We start from the raw sequence: 25,145 nt of genomic DNA on the forward strand, positions 1-25,145 counted from the left end.
GGTAGTTTTGTTTCTGTCATCTGTTTCTAGGGATTCATAGACCTCAACCCAGAAAGCGGAACAAAAGCTGCAAAAGGAAAAGTGACGTCAAAACCAACAGGACGACTTATGCGAAACACTAGGACAACAGTGAACACCATTTTCCTCCTTCATGGATCAGTGGAACTTTTAAAATGGTAAGATTACAGATTACAGTTAGTTCTCTTACTCCATCTCTCTCCCTGTCTGTATTTTTCTCTGTCTGTCTCGTTGTATCTGTCCTGTCAATTTCTAATAGACAGGAGGACAGCTACAATGAAGGAAGGTCAGAAAGACCTGTCCACTAAATCATCCTGTCTGTCCTTAACTGACATAAATGCAATTTTATGTGCTGTTTATTTTATGTATTAAAACTTTTTTGTTTATCTTCTAGCAACCTTTTGATGATTTCTGGAGAAGTTCAGGACTGAGACCAACTCAGAATTCATCCATGTTGGTTTTGTTTGGCTGTTCACCAAGTCTTAAACTTGCCCAAATGTTTAAGATGTACTGTTGTGGTTCCAATAAAGTTTTGAAAAGTATGTAACTTCAATATTTGACATTGCTGGGTCCCTTCCTTCCTTCAAAGGAAGAAAATGACAAACATTTAGAATTTTGACTGCAAGTTTTACATGAAACTCTGGTAAAACATAGTTTTTATGACTTTGACATGCAGTTTGCTTGGAAACTTTGACCTTTGGCACTTTTGTTAAAAAGATTATTTAATGATCATTATTTAATTTAGCTATTCAATGTAATATTACCATGAGGGTAAATATATCAGTTATGTTTTTAGATGAGAGTATTTTTCACTTTGATTGCAATACTTTGACTTCTATATAACAAGCAAATATTGCGGTTGCAAAATACTATATTTTGTTTTGCTTCAGTTTGTCAGATTTAAATTGACAATAAAATAAAGCAATTTTAAAATATATATGTATATTTGTTTTTAATTAGATAAATAAAACATTTTTTGAGGGTTTGGTAAATTAAGTTGCAAGTTCACATTGAAACTTTTAAAAGCTAGCAAAGTATGCAGTTTCATGAACTACTGTAAAATGACAATTTACTGTAATTCTACTACAGGTTTACTGTAACATTATTATATTAAAAATGTGATGAGATCACAGTAACCATGTAATATAATTACTGTGCTATGGTAAATTACAGTAAAACCAATCAAATTAGAATAAGGTTGTAATACAAATTACTATAAAACTGTGATGAAATCACAGTAAAACTGCAATAAAAACTCTGTAAAACTGTAATAGAATTACAGTAAGGCTACAGTAAAAAAAATACAGTAAGTTACTGTAAATTCTACTATGACTTTTAACAGTGTAGTTTTATTACCATATGTTCCTCATGTCTGGTCAATTCTTAGTGTTAGACTTATTTCCTAGTGCTACTTTCTCTCTGGTTTGGATCAAATACTCACACTTCTACCTTTGTTTCATTCTTATGTCCTTCAAATGCATGCTCATGCTGATGATTTTAAGTGTGTAGTGTGTCCCAATTCAGCAGCTTTTTGACCCATCCTTTTTGGACACCGTTTTTACATTTTGACTAAGCCAGGCAGACTTAGCGGTAGTTTTTACATATACATTGCTGCATGTGACGTTTTGAGTAACAAATAATTTGACATGATAAAATTATTTGAAAAAAGAATAAATAAAAAAAGGATTTATGTAACAGAAAAATTTTACAAAATCAAAGAGGAATTTCAAAACATAAATTAAGCTATTAACATATTGGTACAAAATATTGGGCTTTTTGTATTGTTGCAACATCTAAAGACTTTCTTAAATGAAATAATAAACGGAACCTGCCAAAGTGTGCTCGTTGATTGGAACCCAGGGCTCTGATGCTAAAAATGAGCATCAATGCTAAAGTAAACTACAGTGGACTCAATAGTTTTTGGAGAATTACAAGCATGTTGACTAACATCGACTTCTTCCATTCAGTATGCTAAAATTAGTGTACAAGCTAAAATTAGCCAAAAGGCTAATTTTCAGAATCTGAAAATTCTCACAAATTCAGCCCAACCCACAGACCAGAAGCAGCTTGTAAATGAAGATATATTTGTGTTTGCATCAAAAATACAAGTGTGAATTTTGTTCTGTGCAATTGTGGCTCTCCCGTACATTTATGGATCTCGTATATTTGTAAATCTTGATCTGTGCATTTGTGAGTTATGAGACTGTTTAGCTCCGTAATTCTGCCAATGTTATTCTCAGAGAAGCTGATATTACTCCCGGCATTATGGAGTGGGAAGTCATAGAGTGTTACAGCGATAATGCTATCACTTCCAATATGTCATTTCTTGCTTTTAAAGGTTTTAACCATCTAAACATTAGTGCATTTATGGAACTAAGAACTTTTTTTTCTCAAGACAAAGTAACAATTTTTGATCAAAAAGGTAAGAAAAATCAGCTTGCATGTACTTCTTTCTTTGTATTTCTGGTTTTTAAAAATTACAAAGCAGGATGCAATAGATTGTAAAAGTGAGAAACAGAATTTAAATCAATTCTGATTTGAATTCCAGTAACTTCAGTGAACCGTCCTTGCCCTTTCGAGCCATCTTTGTGGGTGGTAAATTCCCACTGCAGAAGAAAAGTGCTGATCTGGGTCTATGTGAAACAGCATTTGTCAAACAGAACACAAAGGACCCTGTGAGCTCAGTTTCTGTTTACACTCTCATACTCTGTGCGATATGGGATTTGACACTCAGAGTTTCCTCTTTCAGCTGACCTTCCTGGCTGAGAGTAATGAGGCAGGACAAGCTCTCAGACCAGGAGCCACACTTTAACTCAGGCTTTGGCTTCACCCACTTTTTTGTTTAGCTGAAAAGCTAATGATCTGTCAACAGCATTAGGACTTCGTAGAAATGTTTATTGTCAAATGTTTACATGTGAAACATTTATTTACATCATTCTACTCTTTTCCTTTTTGGGAGCAGAGGGCTCCTAGTGGAGGAATGGGATTGTTTGTGTTTGTCGTCATCTTCTGGTTGGAACCTTCCACTGCAGTACTAAGGGCTTAACGGAGCTTTTTTTATTCCATGAAGTACTTCTGTGTTCTGCCTCCAGAAGGCAGCATGTGAACACCTTTCATAATTAACACATGACTGTAAAGCTGAAAAAAACAACTGAACAGGTTTTAGTTAAGAATTGCAATGAATTTGATTTGATTACTTTAATTAAAAGACTATTAATATTTTTTAGAAGTTATAAAAGAACAGTCAACACCGCAAATCTGAAGAACTCTTCCTATGAATTGATTGGATTTCCTAATAAATTTGTTTTTCAGGATGCCATAGATTAAAACAAACTTTTTGTCATGATGGTGGCTAAACTCACATTCCTGCAGCATTGCTGTTTTATGATATTCAGTATTTCCTGCTTCTGTTTGGACTCAGACATCTATTCCAGTACTGTTTGTCATAGTGGACAGATAGCTGAGTGGTTTGTTTTCAGTGCAAATGGAAAACTGCATATTTATCGAGTAGTTAAAAGAACGTTAGAGTTGAGTTTATACTGCTGAGTACAATGGGAAGTTTTAATGAGTTTATAGGGGTCCTTAATGCCCACACTAACAGAAAAACATCAGAATCACTTTTTGCTGTCAGATCAGAAAAATAAATAACCAGAAACTGAACCACAGGATAAATGTTGTGTGTCACATTAAGTAGACAGTGATTTTCCTGAGAAGTTGCCATTATCTGCCAAGGTAAACTGATCTGCTCCTGAGTACATACTCTACGTGTTTTCCTAAAGCCTTTTTACCTTTGCTTGTGAATTAGGAAACAGGACTTCTCATTTATTAGTTACTTTCCTTTTACTAAAGTTGTTTGTGTGCCAACTACCAGATACAAATATACAGAAGGAAGAAATAAACAGTTTCTCATCAGGTCATCGATCACGAGTATCTTCACAGCTGTCTCCTTTTCCTCATCCTCCACTTCTTTTCAGAGTTCGACTCTATTAGTAAGTTACTCTTGCTATTTTAGAATTGTCTTGCAGCAGTGAGATCACCTCAAATTACTTTTGAAATTTTTAAACAGGCAGTATTATGTAAAATGTATTAAACTTTCCATCATGTTGCGACGTGATTACCTTATTAAAAACATACCTGGAGTATTGCTTTGATTCGTTCATGCATATTTGAGAAATCCTTTAATCTCCTGTGGCAACCATTCAGCTGTGCAAAACGACGAGGCGCACCAAGGCACAACTGCTCCTCAGAGCTACAGTTTCCAAAATTCTCAGCTCCCGTCTCACAGAGGAGCTCTTCCCTGTAAGCTCCCCACTAAGCTCCTTTAGACTAGATAGCAGCAATTATCAAACACTTTGTGAAACTGTGCTTTTGCTGAACTCGTTATACGAGATACTTCTCAGTGCAACAGTGGTAAGAATGTTGCTAAAGGGATAAGAGGGGACCAATATTGTGAAGTTGGAGTTTCAGAAGGAACAGAAGTTTTTTATGAGACAGAGCCCCAATTAAGGGATTAAATTACAAAGTAAAAATGTTTTAAGTTTCTGTATTTGATATATACAGGATTTGTACAACAATATGGGTACTTGATTGTGCTATAAAATGTCAATATATTCCTGAAAAATCCATAATACTGCCCCTTTCAAATCTAGTACCATTAAAGTGTTGACACGTTCATGTTCTGTGGTATCTATGAAACGTAAGCTGCACTTAAGATAGCAACTTAATCATATTGTCCACTTAAAAGCTAGGACAAGAGTTTTTGGTTCAATGGCGGCATAGAGTGAGCTGGCTATTTTGTTGACTACTTTTTAAGAATGGGGACCATGGGAGCACACCATTCAGTAGATTGTGTAACTCGTTCCATCATGTTGCAAGTTCATCCTTACTGAAAGCGACACCATTAACTTCCATTCTTTCCAGCTCTCCTTTAACCCTCTGTAGCAAGGGAAAGGGTATGTGGCAGCATATGGCACAGCATCGTCCTTTAGCTGTATTTTGACTGGTTTGGTTTTTAGTGTGACATCCACTTGCCTCACCAAGTTCATCCTTACTGAACGCGATCTGCTGAGTAGATTGTTGACTTTAAGTCCACTGACAACATAAACTTTAGATGGGTACTTTTTTTCTTGTGGTTGAGAGTGACATGGAAGGAGCCACGACAACGCAGCTCCCCTCCTGGGCTGTTAAGGGGCAGATCAGATGGCTCAGAGCTCTCTCACGGTGTGAAACATTTCTTCATTTATCACATTGATGTCTGCACCAGTGTCAATTTTAATCTCAACTGAAGTTTCATCAACTTTTAACTGTACAGTCCATGCTTCAATTTTCTCCTCCTAATCACAAACAGAACCTAAGAAATATGAGCTTGCTTTGTCCTTAGTTTCTGAAACCTCATTTATTGATTTTCTGTTCCTACACACCCTGGCAAGGACCTATCTTATGACAGTTGTGAGACACAGTTTTCTTTGCAGAGCACATATCATTTCTAGAATGCTGTACTTTTCCACATTTCCCACATTTATCTTCATTTCCCCCTTTATTTCCTTGCTGCTTACTGTGTTGTGGTTTCCAATGCATGTATCTCTACTTACCTCCTCCACAGATCTTACCGACTAGCCCTGTTGGCTCACCTGAGCCACGACCTCTTCAGGTTGTCTGGCGGTCTGTATCGTTTGTGTCAACGTCAGACTCGCCATCAACTGCAGCCGGCGGGAGAGTTCTTTATCCCGTATCCCAACAACAATGCGGTCTCAGATGTTCTCCTCCCTTGATGCGGCGAACTCGCAGGTTTCTGATAGGTCATACAGTGCTCGAATAAAACACTCAGCCTTTTCTCCTTGACGCTGAACACACTGGCTTCACATTATTATTGTTATTTTATTTTATTTTTTTCATTTTTTTGGGACTTTGTGTGAACTTGAGGTCTCACCAGCTGCTGCTGTTCAAACCAATGCACAGGAAACGTATCGGGCCTTTTTGTTTACATGAATCATGCTTCATAATGGTATTGCCATTTGTTTTTGTTGTTTTTTTTTTCTTTTTTAATGAAAAGCCTTGCAGATCAAAACCACTGATCTCTCAAAAAATAGTTTTTTGAGAGCACACACTGGTGTGTTCAGCGTCAAGGCTCTCTCATGGATGATATTTCTCCGGGGAAAGAAATTCATCAAATTTTCCCATAACTATAACAAAGTCATCATGGTCCTCCTACACTAGCGTTTCTCAACTTGGGCGTTCAGAGGACGGCAGGGGAATTTTTTTTACAAAAGGGGGGCGCTGCAATTCTTTTAGGAGGCGTTTGGTCGAACGTAAACTTTCTACCTTATATGCACAACAATACCAGTTTAGACTTTGAGCAACTTGCTAAAATGGTATTGTGTAACATTAAAACATGCTTGGCTGCAACTGTTTCGATAGTAGCTCTTCTTCTCTTCAGTGTTTCTGTTCGCTTACTGGCGCAGTTCCGTTCTCCTGCTACTGATAGCTTCACCGCATCAGTTCAGCGTTACACCGGCTGATGACGTTGCTGTGATTCATTTGTCTGGTGTCTGATTTTCAAATATTTTATGTTTTATTGAGGATTTTTGTAAATATGTTTTGCCAGTGCTGCGATCATGTCAAAGCAGCAACTTATTTTAAAAAGTGTTTCATTGATCTTCTGGATGCTGCACTCTTCCATGGAAGGACAACAAATTATCGCTCTTCCATCCATCCATCCATTTTCTGTTCACCCTTGTCCCTAATGGGGTCGGGAGGGTTGCTGGTGCCTATCTCCAGCTACGTTCCAGGCGGGAGGCGGGGTACACCCTGGACAGGTTGCCAGTATGTCGCAGGGCAACACAAAGACATACAGGACAAACAACCATTCACACACACACACACCCCTAGGGAGCATTTAGATAGACCAATTAACCTAACAGTCATGTTTTTGGACTGTGAGAGGAAGCTGGAGAACCCGGAGAGAACCCACGCATGCACAGGGAGAACATGCAAACTCCATGCAGAAAGACCCCGGCCGGGAATTGAACCCAGGACCTTCTTGCTGCAAGGCAACAGTGCTACCAACTGCGCCACTGTGCATTATCGCTCTTATAAACATATAATGACTAAAATTACGATACTCTCACTGTGTATCCCTCAGAAAAATGAGGGATACACATAAATAAAGAAAGAAATCCATCCATGGGTGATACCACAATAGAGAGTGTTTATTTTATAGAGTTAACATCAGTGCTGAAAGTGATCCAGTATGAAATGGTAGTACCACAGCACTTTTGAATTTGAACAATCAGAATACCGGAATTGTTTCCATTGTTGTAAAAGGTTTACGTCAGTCTGCTTTTCTCCATTGATACGCACTTAAAAACTTGCGCAAAATTCTGAAACAGGAGAACCAGGACATGAAACGGAGTAACGAACTAGATGTGAATCAGAATCAGACAATTCGGCGGTGAACAGTGAAAAATCAAGAGCTTATAGTGGCAGATCAGGTGAAACACACAATGATTAGGCGGCGCAACAGGTGAGTAGCATGAGTGAAGATTACTGGTGGTGAGCGTAAATACAAACGATAAAATAAAATAGCAACAGGAAAGAAACTAAAGAAGACATAACAATGAACCAAGAAAGGATAATACTAATCAACGGAAACTAAATGGAAATGAATGAAGAACAAAATGCAAGAATAAACTAAGAAACTAAAGTAAATACAGAAAATAAACTGGTATAGCAAGACCTTTCGAGCAATAATTAATACAGAGGCCTATATGGCAAGAACAAACAGACATTGTTTTCAGATAAAAGGTAAAATAATATTGTCGAAGTGCCATGAGTTTGTTGGGACCATAAGAAGAAAAATATCTCACAGATAACAGTAGATATTTATGTTTTTGATTAGATTTTATATTTTTATTTCTTCAATATTATTTTTCATGTCAGTGTTAATGTCATGAGGCTGTTAAGTGACTCCATGACACTTTCAATTTGACTCATTAGGATTTGATTAAGAGCCAGCTTTGTTCTTTGTAATTTAATATTCAGTGCAAAGTAGCCTACAAATTATTTGATGGGGACCTGGATAATGGATAGGGCGGTGCTGGCCCAAAAAAGGTTGAGAAACACTCCTACACTAAGGTTTTCTCTCAGAACCCGACACACAGTGCTCGCGCTTATAAGTCTTTGCTGTAAACACAGTAACAAAGTAACAGTAACATAAAGTAACAGAGTTCCATATATGACAATAAAGTCCTGCTTTCAAAATAAAAATGTAAGCAAAAGTATTAAAAGTTTTGAGAGCAAAAGACATGAAATCCTGTTTTCAGACTGAAAATGTGTGCTCTTGGATTATGGCAGAAAATTCCTCCATCTATATATGTCTGTTGTAAATGCATGAATGCCATTACAGGGACATCAGGATGCAGAGTCAGAGTGAGGGAGAGATAGTAACACATGACAGTAGATATTTTAGTTAAATGTTTGTGGCTGAAAATGATAGGAGAAAAAAATCATTTTGGCTTGTGTTAGAGATTTTTTAGTATTATCATTTTATTTTCTTACTCTAGTTCACATTAAGTCTATAGACCTTTGTGATTTTCTGTTTAAAGTGTTCTCTTCTTTAAATGACCTGGAGGTCACTACTGTCTGTTCAACTTTACGAGAAATAGATAACACTGAGTTTCTCAGACTTTAAACCCTTTTGCAAGAACACCCCCTAATTTAGTAACCACCTGTGAGCAGTCGTATTTTGTTTTCTTGACAGTATTGACCGAGATTTGAACCGGGCTCAGACCTTTGATCAGATATCACATCTGGACCTGGGTTGTTAGATGTTTAGGTTAAAAGCTTTATGACCTCTGTTGTTTTTCCTGACTGCCCCCTTGCCTGTCCTTCTTAGACAATAAAAACAGGAGCCGTTGTAAGGGCAGCCCAGAATGCTCTGTGGATTCCTCGGAGGAAGGGTTCTCAGAGCCTTCTCCCAGGAGTTCTCAAAGCCTTCTCCTTTTGCAAAAGCTCCACGTAAAATTCATATACGTTGTCTGTGGTTCTTTCTTTTATTTAGGTTCGAAAGGAAAATACCTATCAGCTTGTTTTGCCTCAGTGCTTTTCAACCTTTAGAGAGCCATGGCTCATGTTTGGCAAGTTATTGAATGCAGGGCTGGAAAGTGAGATGGCACACTGAGTTATCAGTGAGGAGCTAAGGTGTCTGTTAGGTGTGGAAAGTGTCACTTTTTACTTATTTTTGTTGAGCAAACTCTTGCACTGATGTAGAAAGTTGTTCAGGAAGAAAAAAATGTGTTGTTTAGACTTCATATTTGTTGGTCAAACTACAGTATTGGGTTTAAAACTGCTGAGTCCTATTTCACTATCTGTTTTCTACATTAGAAAGAGACAGGAACAGTTCGATTGCCAGTCAACTTATGTCAATGCAGTTTTGACCAATAATAAAATGTATTTCAAACAATAAAGAATATCACAATCTAGTAGCAAGCTTGTGTGTGCTACCAGATTATTTAACTTGCTAGTTGAGAGGCAAACGATAAATGTACAGTGCTGGAATGACAGTCACTATGCTTGATTAAAGATTCAAGCCATTTTTTTGCAGAAGAAATGGAAGATGATGATTTTTTTTGGGCAGTTTGCCATCTTAAGATGATAAAACATATACATACATATGACATATAGTGTCATATAGTTAATTTATTACCAGGGGTGACATAGTTCCTTTGGAAAAGTAACTTGATTAGTCAATAAAAAATCCATCAGCTAGAAAACGTGCATCTCTCTTTTCCCTCCATTGTTTATGTTTGTGACGTTTCCCCCAAGGGAAAAGAGGAAAGCAACAATAAATGTTTTTACTAAAAAAAAGAGAAATATAGTAACACACAGTGAATTGGATACGTAACTTTAATCTAATTATTTGATTGTAAATAGTAACACGTTAGATTCCTCGTTTCTGAAACAAGGTGTCATATTAGTGTAACTTGGTAACACTAAGTAACGTTTTGATTACCTCATTGTTTATGACATTTCTGCTCAAGCTATTTACGGTTCTGTTAAGTTTACGATATGTGTCTCCCCAATGATTAACTCGTTACTACGCCTTTTGATGAGCCATTCAGTAAATTTATCCTATCAGCAATTGACAACTTTCTTACGTTTAATTAGAGCGACACAGTCTCTTTCTGATTATTATGGTAAACAATGAAAGCCTATCTTTGTGGCCAGATAATTTATTTTCAGCTAACCTTAATAAAAATCACTAAGCTAAGATATTTGAAATTTCAACAAAAATTCAGAATATTGACATGCCGTTAATCCATCACAGGCTTTATTGAAGCAACGACAGGATTACAGACTGAACTTGATCTCCTAACATCATCTGATTCAGAACAGCTCTTGATTCTATCTCGGGCTGCTTATTATAAGCATGGTAAAAGCCAAGTAGACTTCTGGCATACCAACTGAAATGAAAAGCTAGCTCTCACACAATATCCCAAGTCAAAAGTCAGTCTTGTTTCCAATTCTGTTTCTATCAGACAACTTTAAGAGATTTTAATGCGATCTATATAAATCTGAATTACAGTCAGATTCAGATTAGATACTTGCCTTCCTTCAGAATATTGACATTCCTAGGATAAATAAACTAATTTCTGATCAACTTGATGCTGCTATTAAATTGGAAGAAATATTTACATCAATCAAATATATGCAGATTGATAAATCGCCCGGCTCAGACAGATTTTTTCAAAATATTTAAAGAAAGTAGCCCCTCACCCTAGCCTGGCTTCAGTTCCACTCCTACTTAAGAAAGGTAAAGATCGTACTGCTTGTGAGAATACAGGACCCTGTTGCTTTTAAATGTGGATTTTAAGATTTTGGTTAACGTACTTGCAACTTGGCTTGAGACAGTTCTTCCTCAGATTATTTCACAGGAACAGATTGTATTCATCAAAGGCCGCCAGTTGTTTTTTAACACTCATACACTGTTGAATACAATCTTTTCAGCTCATTGCCCCACGTCTTCAGAGGTGATTATTTCTCTTGACGCCAAGAAGGCCTTCGATCGAGTTAAATGGGACTACTTCTTTGCCATTCTCAATAGATTTGGTTTTTGAAGAAAGGTTTGTGTCCTGGATCAAACTGCATTGTACTGTACATCTCCTCAGGCTTGTGTCATCACTAATTCTGTTCAGTCTAATTATTTTCCATTGGGTTGTGCTATTACCTTTTACCTCCCCAACGCCGCCCCCCTTTATGTATTTATTTTTATTCTTTTTTTTCTCTTTTTTTGTTTTATATGTATGCTGATTTATGTTTATTTTAAAAAATTAAACATGTAAGATTTGAAAAATGCATGTAATGTGAATAAATGTACAATCTCGAGAGACGAGACCCTGTGTGACAGCTGACACATTCAACAGGGATGTTGAATGGTAACCGTTTTTCTGTTCATCCTTATAATTAGTTTACATATTAATTAGTGAATAGTTTAGATTTTAGATTATTTTTCATTTGCCTGTTTCTTTAGTTAACTATTTGTAATTCACATATTTACTTAACTATTGTATTCAAAATTCCTTTTATTAAAAATAGAGACACTGAATCAATCAGAGAAATGTGCATTTGTCTTTAGATTTTTATTAGGAAAATCAGAGTGATAGGAAAATTATTTATTCTCAGAGATCTAGCTAGAGAGAGAGGTGAAGATTAAAACGTACAATTCTTTAATATATCTCTTCAGTCACGTACACATGGCACCTCCCATCCAGCTTCCTTCTCTTAGGAAGTTTCTGTGTTTCACATCTCTGGTTAATTTGCACCTGTTTGGTCCTTTGAAGAGCTCCTGCGTTTACTTATATGGTTAGGAAATCTCCTCAGCGAGTAATGCCGTTTATTTGCCGGGGAGGGGGGCATTGGAAATTTGGTTATTTCTTTAGTTTAGTTTGACTATTTCTTTAGTTTTCTTCTTTTTGGCAGTTTGGTTCTAATAGTGTTTGTTTAATTTAATTATTTGATTTGCTAATTAGGTTTTATGTGTTTAATTACCCTTGTGTATCAGCACAAGGGTTACTGACACATGATCTAGGTTTCCCTCATGTGTTGTTTGTAAGGTCAGTTTGTGCTTAACTTCTTTGAGTTACTACCTGAGTTGCAGTCTGTTATTTTTATCTCTGTTCTGGGCCCAATTCATCATTTTTGAACCATGTTTTTTTTTAAACTTTTTTGTAAGAATATTTTTGAAACCATTCAGTGTCTCTCTGGCTGGGCTGTATAATCCCTGACACCCTGACTAAACAATGGGACTTTATTGCATTATCTATCATTTTTGTGAAAAGTTTCTGATCACAATAAATTTAGCATGACGATGATAAACTTCATTTTATGATGCCTGAAAACTGACTGTATTGTTGCAGTTGTTTTTACTACTTCCTCAGCTGTTGGTTCCATGAAAGCACAAGTACAAATCAGTACATTCAAAAATATCATTAAATGCAGTTACTGTTTGCCGTTAAGTGATAAGAGCCTCAGGTTGTTGTGACCGACCCTCTGCGGGGGTTTGGTTACTAAGAGGTTATCTTCAGAGGAAACTAATGATTCTGTGTTGTTCCTCTATAATTTTTATCTGCTTATATATATATATATATATATACACTGCTCAAAAAAATAAAGGGAACACTCAAATAACACATCCTAGATCTGAATGAAAGAAATATTCTCATTGAATACTTTGTTCTGTACAAAGTTGAATGTGCTGACAACAAAATCACACAAAAATCATCAATGGAAATCAAATTTATTAACCAATGGAGGCCTGGATTTGGAGCCACACACAAAATTAAAGTGAAATAACACTACACGGTGATCCAACTTTAATGTAATGTCCTTAAAACAATTCAAAATGAGGCTCAGTATTGTGTGTGGCCTCCACGTGCCTGTATGACCTCCCTACAACGCCTGGGCATGCTCCTGATGAGGTGGCGGATGGTCTCGTGAGGGATCTCCTCCCAGACCTGGACTAAAGCATCCGCCAACTCCTGGACAGTCTGTGGTGCAACGTGACGTTGGTGGATGGAGCGAGACATGATGTCCCAGATGTGCTCAATCGGATTCAGGTCTGGGGAACGGGCTGGCCAGTCCATAGCTTCAATGCCTTCATCTTGCAGGAACTGCTGACACACTCCAGCCACATGAGGTCTAGCATTGTCCTGCATTAGGAGGAACCCAGGGCCAACCACACCAGCATATGGTCTCACAAGGGGTCTGAGGATCTCATCTCGGTACCTAATGGCAGTCAGGCCATTAGGTACCGATCTGCTGAGCACATGGAGGGCTGTGCGGCCCTCCAAAGAAATGCCACCCCCCACCATTACTGACCCACTGCCAAACCGGTCATGCTGAAGGATGTTGCAGGCAGCAGACCGCTCTCCACGGCGTCTCCAGACTCTGTCACGTCTGTCACATGTGCTCAGTGTGAACCCGCTTTCATCTGTGAAGAGCACAAGGCGCCAGTGGCGAATTTGCCAATCCTGGTGTTCTCTGGCAAATGCCAAGCGTCCTGCACGGTGTTGGGCTGTGAGCACAACCCCCATCTGTGGACGTCGGGCCCTCATACCATCCTCATGGAGTCGGTTTCTAACCGTTTGTGCAGACACATGCACATTTGTGGCCTGCTGGAAGTCATTTTGCAGGGCTCTGGCAGTGCTCCTCCTGTTCCTTCTTGCACAAAGGCGGAGGTAGCGGTCCTGCTGCTGGGTTGTTGCCCTCCTACGGCCTCCTCCACATCTCCTGGTGTACTGGTCTGTCTCCTGGTAGCGCCTCCAGCCTCTGGACACTACGCTGACAGACACAGCAAACCTTCTTGCCACAGCTCGCATTGATGTGCCATCCTGGATGAGCTGCACCCACTTGTGTGGGTTGTGGAGTCCGTCTCATGCTACCACGAGTGTGAAAGCACCACCAACATTCAAAACTGACCAAAACATCAGCCAGACAGCATAGGTACTGAGAAGTGGTCTGAGGTCCCAACTGCAGAACCACTCCTTTATTGAGTGTGTCTTGCTAATTGCCAATAATTTCCACCTGTTGTCTATTCCATTTGCACAACAGCAGGTGAAATTGATTGTCAATCAGTGTTGCTTCCTAAGTGGACAGTTTGATTTCACAGAAGTTTGATTTACTTGGAGTTATATTGTGTTGTTTAAGTGTTCCCTTTATTTTTTGAGCAGTGTATATATATATATATGGTCTCGTTGTTTCACGGATTTGCATCGTGCATTGTGTTCTGCATTCTGATTGGCTAAACAGTCTCTCCGCTTCTTCTCTACCTGTGTGTCAACAACGTTGCGGTTTAATATGTACACATACGTACGTAAAACAGCTTGCCAAATTTAACATGATCGATGGTGGCATGTTGATTTATAAGAATCTTTTTGCCCAGAAGAAAAAAGAGCGACAACAACTACCGATAACTATGTTCTTCTCTCGAAAAAACACACCTGTCTTTAGAAGAATAAAACGCTACAGAGCGGAGTCATTATGCAGCGGCTCAGTCAGAAGAGCAGTGAAATACACGTGAGTCACTATTTGTCCTACTGTACTTTGTTTTTTTGTTTTTTTCCATGATCATTTTTCATTTTTCTCCCCTTCTAATCAAATGACTCAGGTCTCGGTGGTGGGGTGGGTTGCTGATCTCCGCAATTCGGGCACGGGAATCCGCCTTCACTTCGTATTAAAATTATTATTTTACAGTACAGTAATTATTTGTAAAAAAAAATGTTTATACAGTACTGTAACGATTCTGTGTTTTAGTTCTGCTGGGGTTCATATGGTTATTTGTATTTGTTATAAGTTGCATTGTGATCCTTTCTGTTAGAGTGTTATGGGCTTTCCCTGTCTGACTCTGCTGGCTCCGACTCTCATGTGATAGGCCTGTCATGTGGGCGGGGGATCGGTGGAGCGGGAGTACCAGGACTGGAAGTGGGGGAGAGTTCAGAGGGGAGTTAGCAACGAAGCTAACGGTTGATTGTGCCCGTTTGTTAGAGGCGTGAGCTGCAGCCTCAGGAATAGCAGCTCGTACTTATTTCTAATAAACCCTGTTTGGCGGGACTACATCTCCGGTGTTGGCATCATTACATTGGTGTCAGAAGTAAACCATTATGAGCGGAGCCGAGGGGGTCTTGTTAGCTCGTTATCTCCACCGGCTGCACTAGCGTCATGGACGGCGCGTTTCCCCACGTGAGAGTTAAGTCGGAAAGAGAGGAGGACAGTGAGGCGTGGGGTGCGGAGCTTAATAAAATGGCTCGGGCAAAGGCTTCCCTGCGCGGCTCCGCAGCGAGGATGGCTGCCGAAGCAGGTCTGGGTGCCGTTGTGAAGTTGTGCCCGTCGACGCCATTGTCCCAGGAAGCGCCGAACGATCTTGTCAACAAGTGTGGTGGCTGGCAGGACTATCGCTGTTCCGTTGAAGACGCCCAAGTACTCCGGTAGGTCAAGCTGGGAGGCGTTCCATGCACAGTTTGAGCTGCTGGCACAGGCTGGACGTTGGACAGTGGAGCATAAAGCCCTATAGCTAGCTCTCTGCCTACAAGATGATGCATTGGACTGCTTATTGCTGCTCGGTTCAGAGGACAGAAAAGACTATGATGCCTTAGTCGGAGCTCTAAAGAGGCGGTTTGGACAATGTGTACAGCCCGACATCTTTAAAAATAAACTCAGTGGCAGGAGCAGGTTGCCGGGTGAACTCTTGCGTGTTTTAGCTAATGACATTGAGAGCCTCACACGCAGAGCGTATGCACACATGCAGTCAGGTGTACAGAATGAATTGGCAAAAGATCAGTTCATCAGAGCTCTGTCACATCCGGAGCTGCGTGTGCAGGTCCAGCTGATGCACCCCCAAACCCTGCAGGATGCTTTGGATTTAGCTGTGGAGAGGGAGTGCTTGGTTGGAGTAGCAGCTGGAGAGGACCAGAGAGGACAACCACCAGCATGCAGATCTGCGGAGGGAGCAGAGTGGAACCTGGAGAAGCCTGCTTGGGCCTCAGAGTTAGCGGAAATGGTTCGAGCGGTGTCGCTGCAGTCGACGAGGGACTCCTCCGCAGCCCCTGTCCTTTGTTGAAGCTGTGGTCAACCAGGGCATCTCCTCAGAGGGTGTCCTAAAGCAGTCAAGAAGCAGGGAAACGATACGGGGTCTGCATGGGGGAGGCATCGCAGACCCTTGCCGTAGCCTCCACACCTTCATTGCCAGCAGGCGGGGCCCGACAGCGTCATCAGGGGGTCCTGGCCCAGACTGCCCCAGACATGCACTCAAGCCAAAGCCAACCGACCATGGTTGCAGTGGTTGGCCGCACCTGTGTTGGGGAGTTTTGTTATGTCCCAGTCACAGTGGAAGGAATTCCCTGCACGGCCCTGATTGACACTGGTTCCACAGTAACGCTAGTGAGGCCTGATGTGGTGCCAGACTGGACTCAGATTCAGCCCACTACAGTGCAGCTGCGCACAGTCACAGGGGACATGGCACCTATGAAGGGGAGGGGGACAATGACTGTTAATGTAGGTGGCCGATCTATCACCCACCCCGTGTGGGTAGCAGAGGTGCAGGACATGTGCTTATTAGGATTGGACTTTTTAAGGGCTGTGGGGTGCCAGTTGGATTTGGGAGGGGGGACATGGAGCTTTAAAGAAGGGCCCTCATTCCGCTGATGCCCGCAGTTTCTGACCCAGTTCTGCTGGGGCCTGTGGTCTGCCACACAGAACCTCAGATTGCAGCTGTTGATCACATCTCACCTCAGATCAACCAGATTGCTGCCGCAACAGTCCCCACACCTACATACCCTATACCCCCAGTTTGGATGCCTCATGAGACAGAAGATACATCGGTGACCATGATGCAGAAGATCTGGGCAGAGAACTGTAGGGGTTTGGACACCCAGCAGCAAGAACAACTGTGGCAGCTGCTCGTGGACTTTAAGGACAGTTTTGCTCTGAGTGAAGACCAGGTGGGGCGGACTCGGTTGGTGGAGCATGACATTCTGACAGGAGATGCACCCCCGATAAAATGTCGGCCCCACCGGCTCCCCCTGGCCCGGCAGGAAGCATGTGACAAGGCAGTGTTGGACATGTTGCAGGCTGGCATTATTGAGCCTTCGGACAGTCCCTGGGCGGCTGCTGTTGTCATGGTGCCCAAAAAGAATGGAGAGTGGCGCCTGTGTGCTGATTACAGGCCGCTGAATGGGGTGACAGAAAAAGATTCATATCCACTGCCTAGGGTCGATGAGTCACTGGACCTAGTGTCAGGCTCCAACTGGTTCTTGTCTCTGGATCTTCGCAGCGGTTATTACCAGGTCCCCCTATCAACGAGTGCCAGACCAAAGACTGCTTTTTGCATGGGACGGGGACTTTGGCAGTTTAAAGTGCTCTCATTTGGGCTGTGCAATGCACCTGCCACATTTTCCAGACTGATGGACCGGGTGCTGGCTGACATCCCTCGCCAAGAGTGCCTGGTGTATCTGGATGACATACTGGTCCATGGCACCTCTTTTGCAACGGCCCTGGGTTCACTCCGCCGGGTGCTGGAGAGAATTAGAGCAGCAGGGCTGAGGCTCCACCCAGATAAATGTCATTTCATGCAACAAGAAGTGACATTTCTGGGTCACCGGGTTGGAAGGGAGGGAATCAGCATGATGGAGGACAAAGTAAAGATGGTGGCAGAGTGGCCAATCCCCTCAACCCAGAGAGATCTTAAAAGTTTCCTGGGCCTGGCTTCTTATTACAGGAGGTTTGTGCAGGGTTTGCAAGTATAGCGGCTCCCCTGTTCCAACTCCTCCAGAAGAACCGAGACTACGTGTGGACTGAACAGTGCCAGGGAGCATTTGACTGTCTGCGGCAAAGTCTGATTGAGGCCCCAGTGCTCGCTCCTGCTGACCCCTCTCTCCCTTTCATTCTTGACACGGATGCAAGTAACGTGGGAGTCGGGGGTGTCCTTTCCCAGTTGGGGGAAGAAGGCGAGAGAGTGGTGGGGCACTTTAGCAGGGCCTTTAACAAAGCAGAGAGGCGTTACTGCGTGACAAGGCGGGAGCTGCTGGCGGTGGTGCTTTCTCTGCGTCATTTTAAGTACTACCTGTGTGGCCTGCCTTTCACTATAAGGACTGATCACTCTGCTCTCCAATGGCTGGTGTCTTTTAAGGAACCTGAGGGTCAGATGGCCCGGTGGCTGGAAGAGCTGCAGTCCTACAACTTCTCAGTTGTCCATCGGGCTGGAGCTAAGCACGCTAATGCCGATGCCCTCTCCCGTCGCCCTTGTGCTGCAGGGGGATGCAGTTACTGTGACCGGAGGGAGAGGTTGGAGGAGGAACAGCTGCAATGGAGCCAGCCAGGATCATGTCGGCGTGACCCAGTAATCTGCAGGGAGCTGCAGGCAGTTGGCACAGACAGCTGGAGGCATCAACAGGAACAGGATCCTGACATCCAGCCTGTGTTACAGTGGGTGGAGAGACAACTGAAACCACCATGGGAGGAGGTGGCTGGGCTCTCGCTGGCAACTAAAGGATTGTGGTCCAAGTTTGAGGCTCTGCGTCTGGAAGACGGGGTGCTGCAGAGGGCATGGAAAGACCCTGCCACAGGTAAGGAGCGGTGGCAAATTGTAGTCCCCAAAGGCCTGAAAGACGTAGTCCTGCAGGCCATGCATGGAGCATCTGGGTCCGGACATTTTGGTGTCACAAAAACACTCCGCCGCCTCCGGCAGGGGTTTTATTGGGGCCGGTGCAGGAGGGACGTGGAGGACTTCTGCCGCCGCTGTGACCCCTGCACAGCACGGAAGGGGCCGACAGGTCAGTCGCATGCCCTCCTGCAACAGTTTGTTGTAGGGGCCCCTATGGAAAGAGTGGCGGTGGACGTTATGGGTCCACTGCCACGCTCAGACAAGGGAAACTGTTATGTTCTGTCAGCTACTGACTATTTTACAAAATGGCCAGAGGCCTATGATCAGGAGGCAGAGACAGTGGCAGATGCCTTGTTGGGGGGATTTATTAGCAGGTTTGGGGTGCCAGATATTATTCATAGTGACCAGGGCAGAAATTTTGAGTCACAGGTTTTTTCTGTCATGTGCAGCCGTCTTGGCATCCAGAAAACAAGAACGACACCACTACATCCCCAGAGCGATGGACTGGTGGAAAGACTCCACCGCACCTTGGGACAGCAGCTGGCCATTCTCACAGCGGAGCATCAGCGGCACTGGGACGAGCACCTTCCACTGGTGCTAATGGCATGCCGCTCAGCTGTACAGGACTCCACAGCATGCACTCCATCACTCCTCATGTTGGGGAGAGAGTTGCGCACACCAGCTGAACTGTCTTTCGGACGCCCTCCGGATGCACCTGCTGTTTCAGCTGGTCCTGAATGTGCCAGAAAGCTTCAGGATAGGTTGGAGACAGCACATGCATTTGCTCGGAGACAACAGGAATAAGCAGATGTGCGTCAAAAACGGAACTATGATGTAAGAGCTAAGGGCCGACACTTTACACCAGGAGAGTTGGTCTGGGTTTACAACCCTCGGAGAAAGAAGGGTCGTTGCCCGAAGCTGGACAGTCAGTGGGTGGGCCCTTGCAGAGTGTTGGAGCGCATGGGGGAGGTTGTTTACAGAGTGCAGATGCTCCAGAACAGGAGAAAACTAGCACTGCACAGGGACAGGTTGGCCCCCTACCAAGGCAGGGCTGCACCACAGGCCCCAGAAGGCCATCAGTCAGGGTCGCCGGTATCGCTACCAGCTTCTCCAGAAGCCATACCGCTGTTGCCGAATGATGTCCCAGCGGTGCCGCCTGAAGCGCTGCAGGGAGCTCGCCCACAGCGGACGAGGAGGGCCCCAAGATGGTTTGATGACTTTGTTTGTTCCCTCGTGGGCGAGGAACTCTGTAGTGGGGGGGGGTAGTGTAACGATTCTGTATTTTAGTTCTGCTGGGGTTCATATGGTTATTTGTATTCGTTATAAGTTGCATTGTGATCCTTTCTGTTAGAGTGTTATGGGCTTTCCCTGTCTGACTCTGCTGGCTCCCACTCTCATGTGATAGGCCTGTCATGTGGGCGGGGGATCGGTGGAGCGGAAGTACCAGGACTGGAAGTGGGGGAGAGTTCAGAGGGGAGTTAGCAACGAAGCTAACGGTTGATTGTGCCCGTTTGTTAGAGGCGTGAGCTGCAGCCTCAGGAATAGCAGCTCGTACTTATTTCTAATAAACCCTGTTTGGCGGGACTACATCTCCGGTGTTGGCGTCATTACAGTACTTTTTATTTCCATCCATCCATCCATCCATCCATCTTCTTCCGCTTATCCGAGGTCGGGTCGCGGGGGTAGCAGCTTCAGAAGGGAGGCCCAGACTTCCCTCTCCCCAGCCACTTCTTCTAGCTCCTCCGGGGGAATCCCGAGGCGTTCCCAGGCCAGCCGAGAGACATAGTCCCTTCAGCGTGTCCTGGGTCTTCCTCGGGGCCTCCTCCCGGTGGGACGTGCCCGGAACACCTCACCAGGGAGGCGTCCAGGAGGCATCCTGACCAGATGCCCGAGCCACCTCAACTGGCTCCTCTTGATGTGAAGGAGCAGCGGCTCTACTCTGAGTCCCTCCCGGATGACTGAGCTTCTCACCCTATCTCTAAGGGAGAGCCCAGCCACCCTACGGAGAAAACCCATTTCGGCCGCTTGTATCCACGATCTCGTTCTTTCGGTCATGACCCAAAGCTCATGACCATAGATGAGGGTGGGAACGTAGATCGACTGGTAAATCGAGAGCTTCGCTTTTTGGCTCAGCTCTCTCTTCACCACGACGGACCGGTACAGCGCCCGCTTGACAGCAGACGCTGCGCCAATCCGCCTGTTGATCTCCCGCTCCCTTCTTCCCTCATTCGTGAACAAGATCCCGAGATACTTGAACTCCTCCACCTGGGGCAGGACACCCCCCTTGACCCGGAGAAGGCACTCTACCCTTTTCCGGCTCAAGACCATGGCCTCGGATTTGGAGGCACTGATCCCCATCCCGGCCGCTTCACACTCGGCTGCGAACCGCTCCAGCGAGAGCTGCAGATCATGACCTGATGAGGCCAGTAGGACCACATCGTCTGCAAAAAGCAGAGACGAGATCCTAAGGCCACCAAATCGGATCCCCTCAACACCTTGGCTGCGCCTAGAAATTCTGTCCATGAAAGTAATGAACAGAATCGGTGACAAAGGGCAGCCCTGGCGGAGTCCAACTCTCACCGGAAACGAGCCCGACTTACTGCCGGCAATGCGGACCAGGCTCTGACACCGGTCATACAGGGACCTGACTGCCCGCATCAAAGGGCCCGGTACCCCATACTCCCGGAGAACCCCCCACAGGGCTCCCCGAGGGACACGGTCGAACGCCTTCTCCAAGTCCACAAAACACATGTAGACTGGTTGGGCGAACTCCCATGCACCCTTCAGGACCCTGCCGAGGGTGTAGAGCTGGTCCAGTGTTCCACGACCAGGACGAAAACCACACTGCTCTTCCTGGATCTGAGGTTCGACTATCCGACGGACCCTCCTCTCCAGGACCCCTGAATAGACCTTGCCAGGGAGGCTTAAGAGTGTGACCCCTCTATAATTGGAGCACACCCTCCGGTCTCCCTTTTTGAACAGGGGGACCACCACTCCGGTCTGCCAGTCCAGGGGAACTGCCCCCGATGTCAATGCGATATTGCAGAGTCGCGTCAGCCAACACAACCCTACAACATCCAGAGCCTTAAGGAACTCCGGGCGGATCTCATCCACCCCCGGAGCCTTGCCACCGAGGAGCTTCTCAACCACCTCGGCGACCTTGTCCCCAGAGATTGGAGAGCCCAACCCAGAGTCCCCAGGCTCTGCTTCTTCAATAGAAGGCATGTTGGTGGGATTGAGGAGGTCTTTGAAGTACTCTGCCCACCGGCCCACAACGTCCCGAGTAGAGGTCAGCAGCACACCATCCCCACTATAAACAGTGTTGGTGCCGTACTGCTTCCCCCCCCCGAGACGCCGGATGGTGGACCCGAATCGCCTCGAAGCCGTACGGAAGTCTTTCTCCGTGGCCTCTCCAAACTCCTCCCACGCCCGAGTTTTTGCCTCAGCAACCACCCGAGCCGCATGCCGCTTCGCCTGCCGGTACCCATCAGCTGCTTCCGGAGTCCCACAGGCCAAAAAGGCCCGGTAGGACTCTTTCTTCAGCCTGACGGCATCCCTCACCGAAGGTGTCCACCAACGTACGAGGGTTGCCGCCGCGACAGGCACCGACAACCTTGCGGCCACAGCTCCGACCGGCCGCCTCGACAATGGAGGCACGGAACACAGTGCACTCAGACTCCATGTTCCCCACCTCCCCCGGGACGTGTTCAAAGTTTTGCCGGAGATGGGAGTTAAAGCTCCGTCTTACAGGGGATTCCGCCAGACGTTCCCAGCAGACCCTCACAACACGTTTGGGCCTGCCAGGTCTGACCGGCTTCCTCCCCCACCACCGGAGCCAACTCACCACCAGGTAGTGGTCAGTGGACAGCTCCGCACCTCTCTTCACCCGAGTGTCCAAGACATACGGCCGCAGATCCGATGAAACGACGACAAAGTCGATCATCGAACTGCGGCCTAGGGTGTCCTGGTGCCAAGTGCACATATGGACACCCCATGGTGTTCGATATGGACAATCCATGACGAGCACAGAAGTCCAACAACAGAACACCATTCGAGTTCAGATCGGGGGGGGCCGTTCCTCCCAACCACGCCCCTCCAGGTCTCACTGTCATCGCCCACGTGAACGTTGAAGTCCCCCAGTAGAACAAGGGAGTCCCCAGGAGGAGCACTCTCCAGTACCCCCTCTAAGGACTCCAAAAAGGGTGGGTAGTCTGAACTGTCGTTCGGCCCGTAAGCACAAACTACAGTCAGGACCCGTCCCCCCACCCGTAGGCGGAGGGAGGCTACCCTCTCATTCACCGGAGTAAACCCCAACGTACAGGCGCCGAGATGGGGAGCAACAAGTATGCCCACTCCTGCCCGACGCCTCTCACCTTGGGCAACTCCAGAGTGGAAGTATGTCCAGCCCTTCTCAAGGAGGCTGGTTCCAGAACCAGAGCCGTGCGTCGAGGTGAGACCGACTATTTCTAGCCGGAACCTCTCGACCTCACACACTAGCTCCGGCTCCTTCCCCACCAGAGAGGTGACATTCCACGTCCCAAGAGCCAGCTTCTGCAACCGAGGATTGGATCGCCAGGGTCCCCTCCCTCTGCTGCCACCCATCCCACACTGCACCCGACCCCTTTGGCCCCTCTCACAGGTAGTGGGCCCATGGGAGGGGGGACCCATGTTTCCTCTTCGGGCTGAGCCCGGCCGGGCTCCATGGGTTAAAGCCCGGCCACCAGACGCTCGCCATCGTGCCCCCCCTCCAGGCCTGGCTCCAGAGTGGGGCCCCGGTGACCCGCGTCCGGGCGAGGGAACGTCAAGTCCAATGTTTTTATCCATCATTGGGGTCTTCGGGCTGCGCTTTGTCTGGTCCCTCACCTAGGACCTGTCTGCCTTGGGTGACCCTACCAGGGGCATGAAGCCCCAGACAGCATAGCTCCTAGGATCATTGGAGCACTCAAACCCCTCTACCACGATAAGGTGGCAGCCCAAGGAGAGGATTTTGTGAAACAAATGTTTGGGCCTGTAAAAAGGTGATTCGATGATTTTGCCTATCACGGGTTCTTTTTGGAACGTAACCCCCGCGAAAAACGAGGGTTCACTGTATATATAATATAATATGCTTTTTTTATCTGTTGTGTATATATGCATACGTGTGTTTTTTCAATGTTGATTTTCTTTGTTTATGTTTTACTTTTGGTGGTGTACTGCATGTGTTCTTTGTTCCGTAAAACATGCATCTTTAAGTTAATGATGTATACAATTTTGTTTATACTCAACATTTTTGCACCCTGACTTATGAAAGCACCTTTGTTCTATCTGCAAAAATCTCAATAAAAATATGAATAAAAAAATATCCAAAGAAAGTCCAAAATAGGCTACATAAATGTGTGTCAGCAAACACGCACACGCAGTTTCCTGAAAAACAGAACATTGCAGCCACTCACTCACAGTCCATCCCACTACACTCGAAGCAAGTTTGCTGTTTGTGTGTGTTTCAGCATTTCTTATCTTGATCAGCTGATTCTGATTTTCTCAGATACTGATTTAGTTTGAAAAGTTATGAAATATGGCACGAAATTTGCTAAATGGGCAATCGTAGGATGACTCTCTGAAACCATGCACATGCAGACATGTCCTGGTGGGCAGGTCTGACATTTGCTCTGCAGTGAGAACAGATGAGGACAGTGGCTGATTTTCAGACTTTGAGGAGGTAGATAAGATCGATGGATGAGATTGGTCCAGTGTTCTGTCAGTCCTGATTCAGGGAATCTGGGTCAATTTATTGGTCCTTTTTTAATTCTAATTAATTTCTTCTATTAAATTCTCGGTGCGTATGTGAGCTTACTGAAACTCATGTCCTGACTTGAGCACTGGGACTCTCCTCAGAGCGTAAAGCAGTTATGACCAATTTCAGTTGGTTAACTGGAATTAAATTAAACTTTTATATAAATGTGCCTTGCTTACTCAGTCACTCTTACTAAATGTTGTCTCTATACAGACGATGCAGGGACTTACTTCCCCAGTATTAAGAGGGATCCAGCCCGTTACTTGCAGCCCTGCTCAGACTCTGTGAAGACCTGGCTGCGCAGCATGAAGACCGCTGGGAAGATCCTCATCCTCATCACCAGCTCCCACAGTGACTACTGCAAGCTTATCTGTGAATTCATCCTAGGGTAAGAGACTGAACTGGTCTTTCACTCTGGAGTGATACCAACCCTGGAGGTCTCTGATGTGTCAATTCACTCACATGTCATCAGGTTTTACTTTACTTTGTGTTGGTTCACTTGTTCTGTTCATTTGAGTGGAAGCGGTTGAATATCTACATCCTCCTCTTATTTGACAGGAGGGCATAGATGTAGCTGTGGAGGATTTCTGTTAGTTTGTGGTGTGTCAGTGGAAAGACAGCAACACACTGATATTCTTTCACACTCAAGAAAATAAAAGGGATGAGTCATTCAAATAGTCACGGTTAAAATCAACCACTTTT

At 44.7% G+C, this 25,145-nt stretch overlaps 1 protein-coding gene across 1 annotated transcript in view; it reads left to right on the top strand.

The window, feature by feature from the left end:
- nt5dc1 (5'-nucleotidase domain containing 1) overlaps positions 1-25,145 on the top strand; it is a 121,888-nt gene that overhangs the window by 62,823 nt on the left and 33,920 nt on the right. The window contains exon 7 of the mRNA XM_028040080.1: positions 24,657-24,831. Coding sequence (XP_027895881.1) covers positions 24,657-24,831 — 175 coding nt within the window. The remainder of the gene's footprint in view (positions 1-24,656; positions 24,832-25,145) is intronic.

The sequence above is a fragment of the Xiphophorus couchianus genome, chromosome 15 (assembly GCF_001444195.1).
Source record: "Xiphophorus couchianus chromosome 15, X_couchianus-1.0, whole genome shotgun sequence".
NCBI classification, from domain to species: domain Eukaryota; kingdom Metazoa; phylum Chordata; class Actinopteri; order Cyprinodontiformes; family Poeciliidae; genus Xiphophorus; species Xiphophorus couchianus.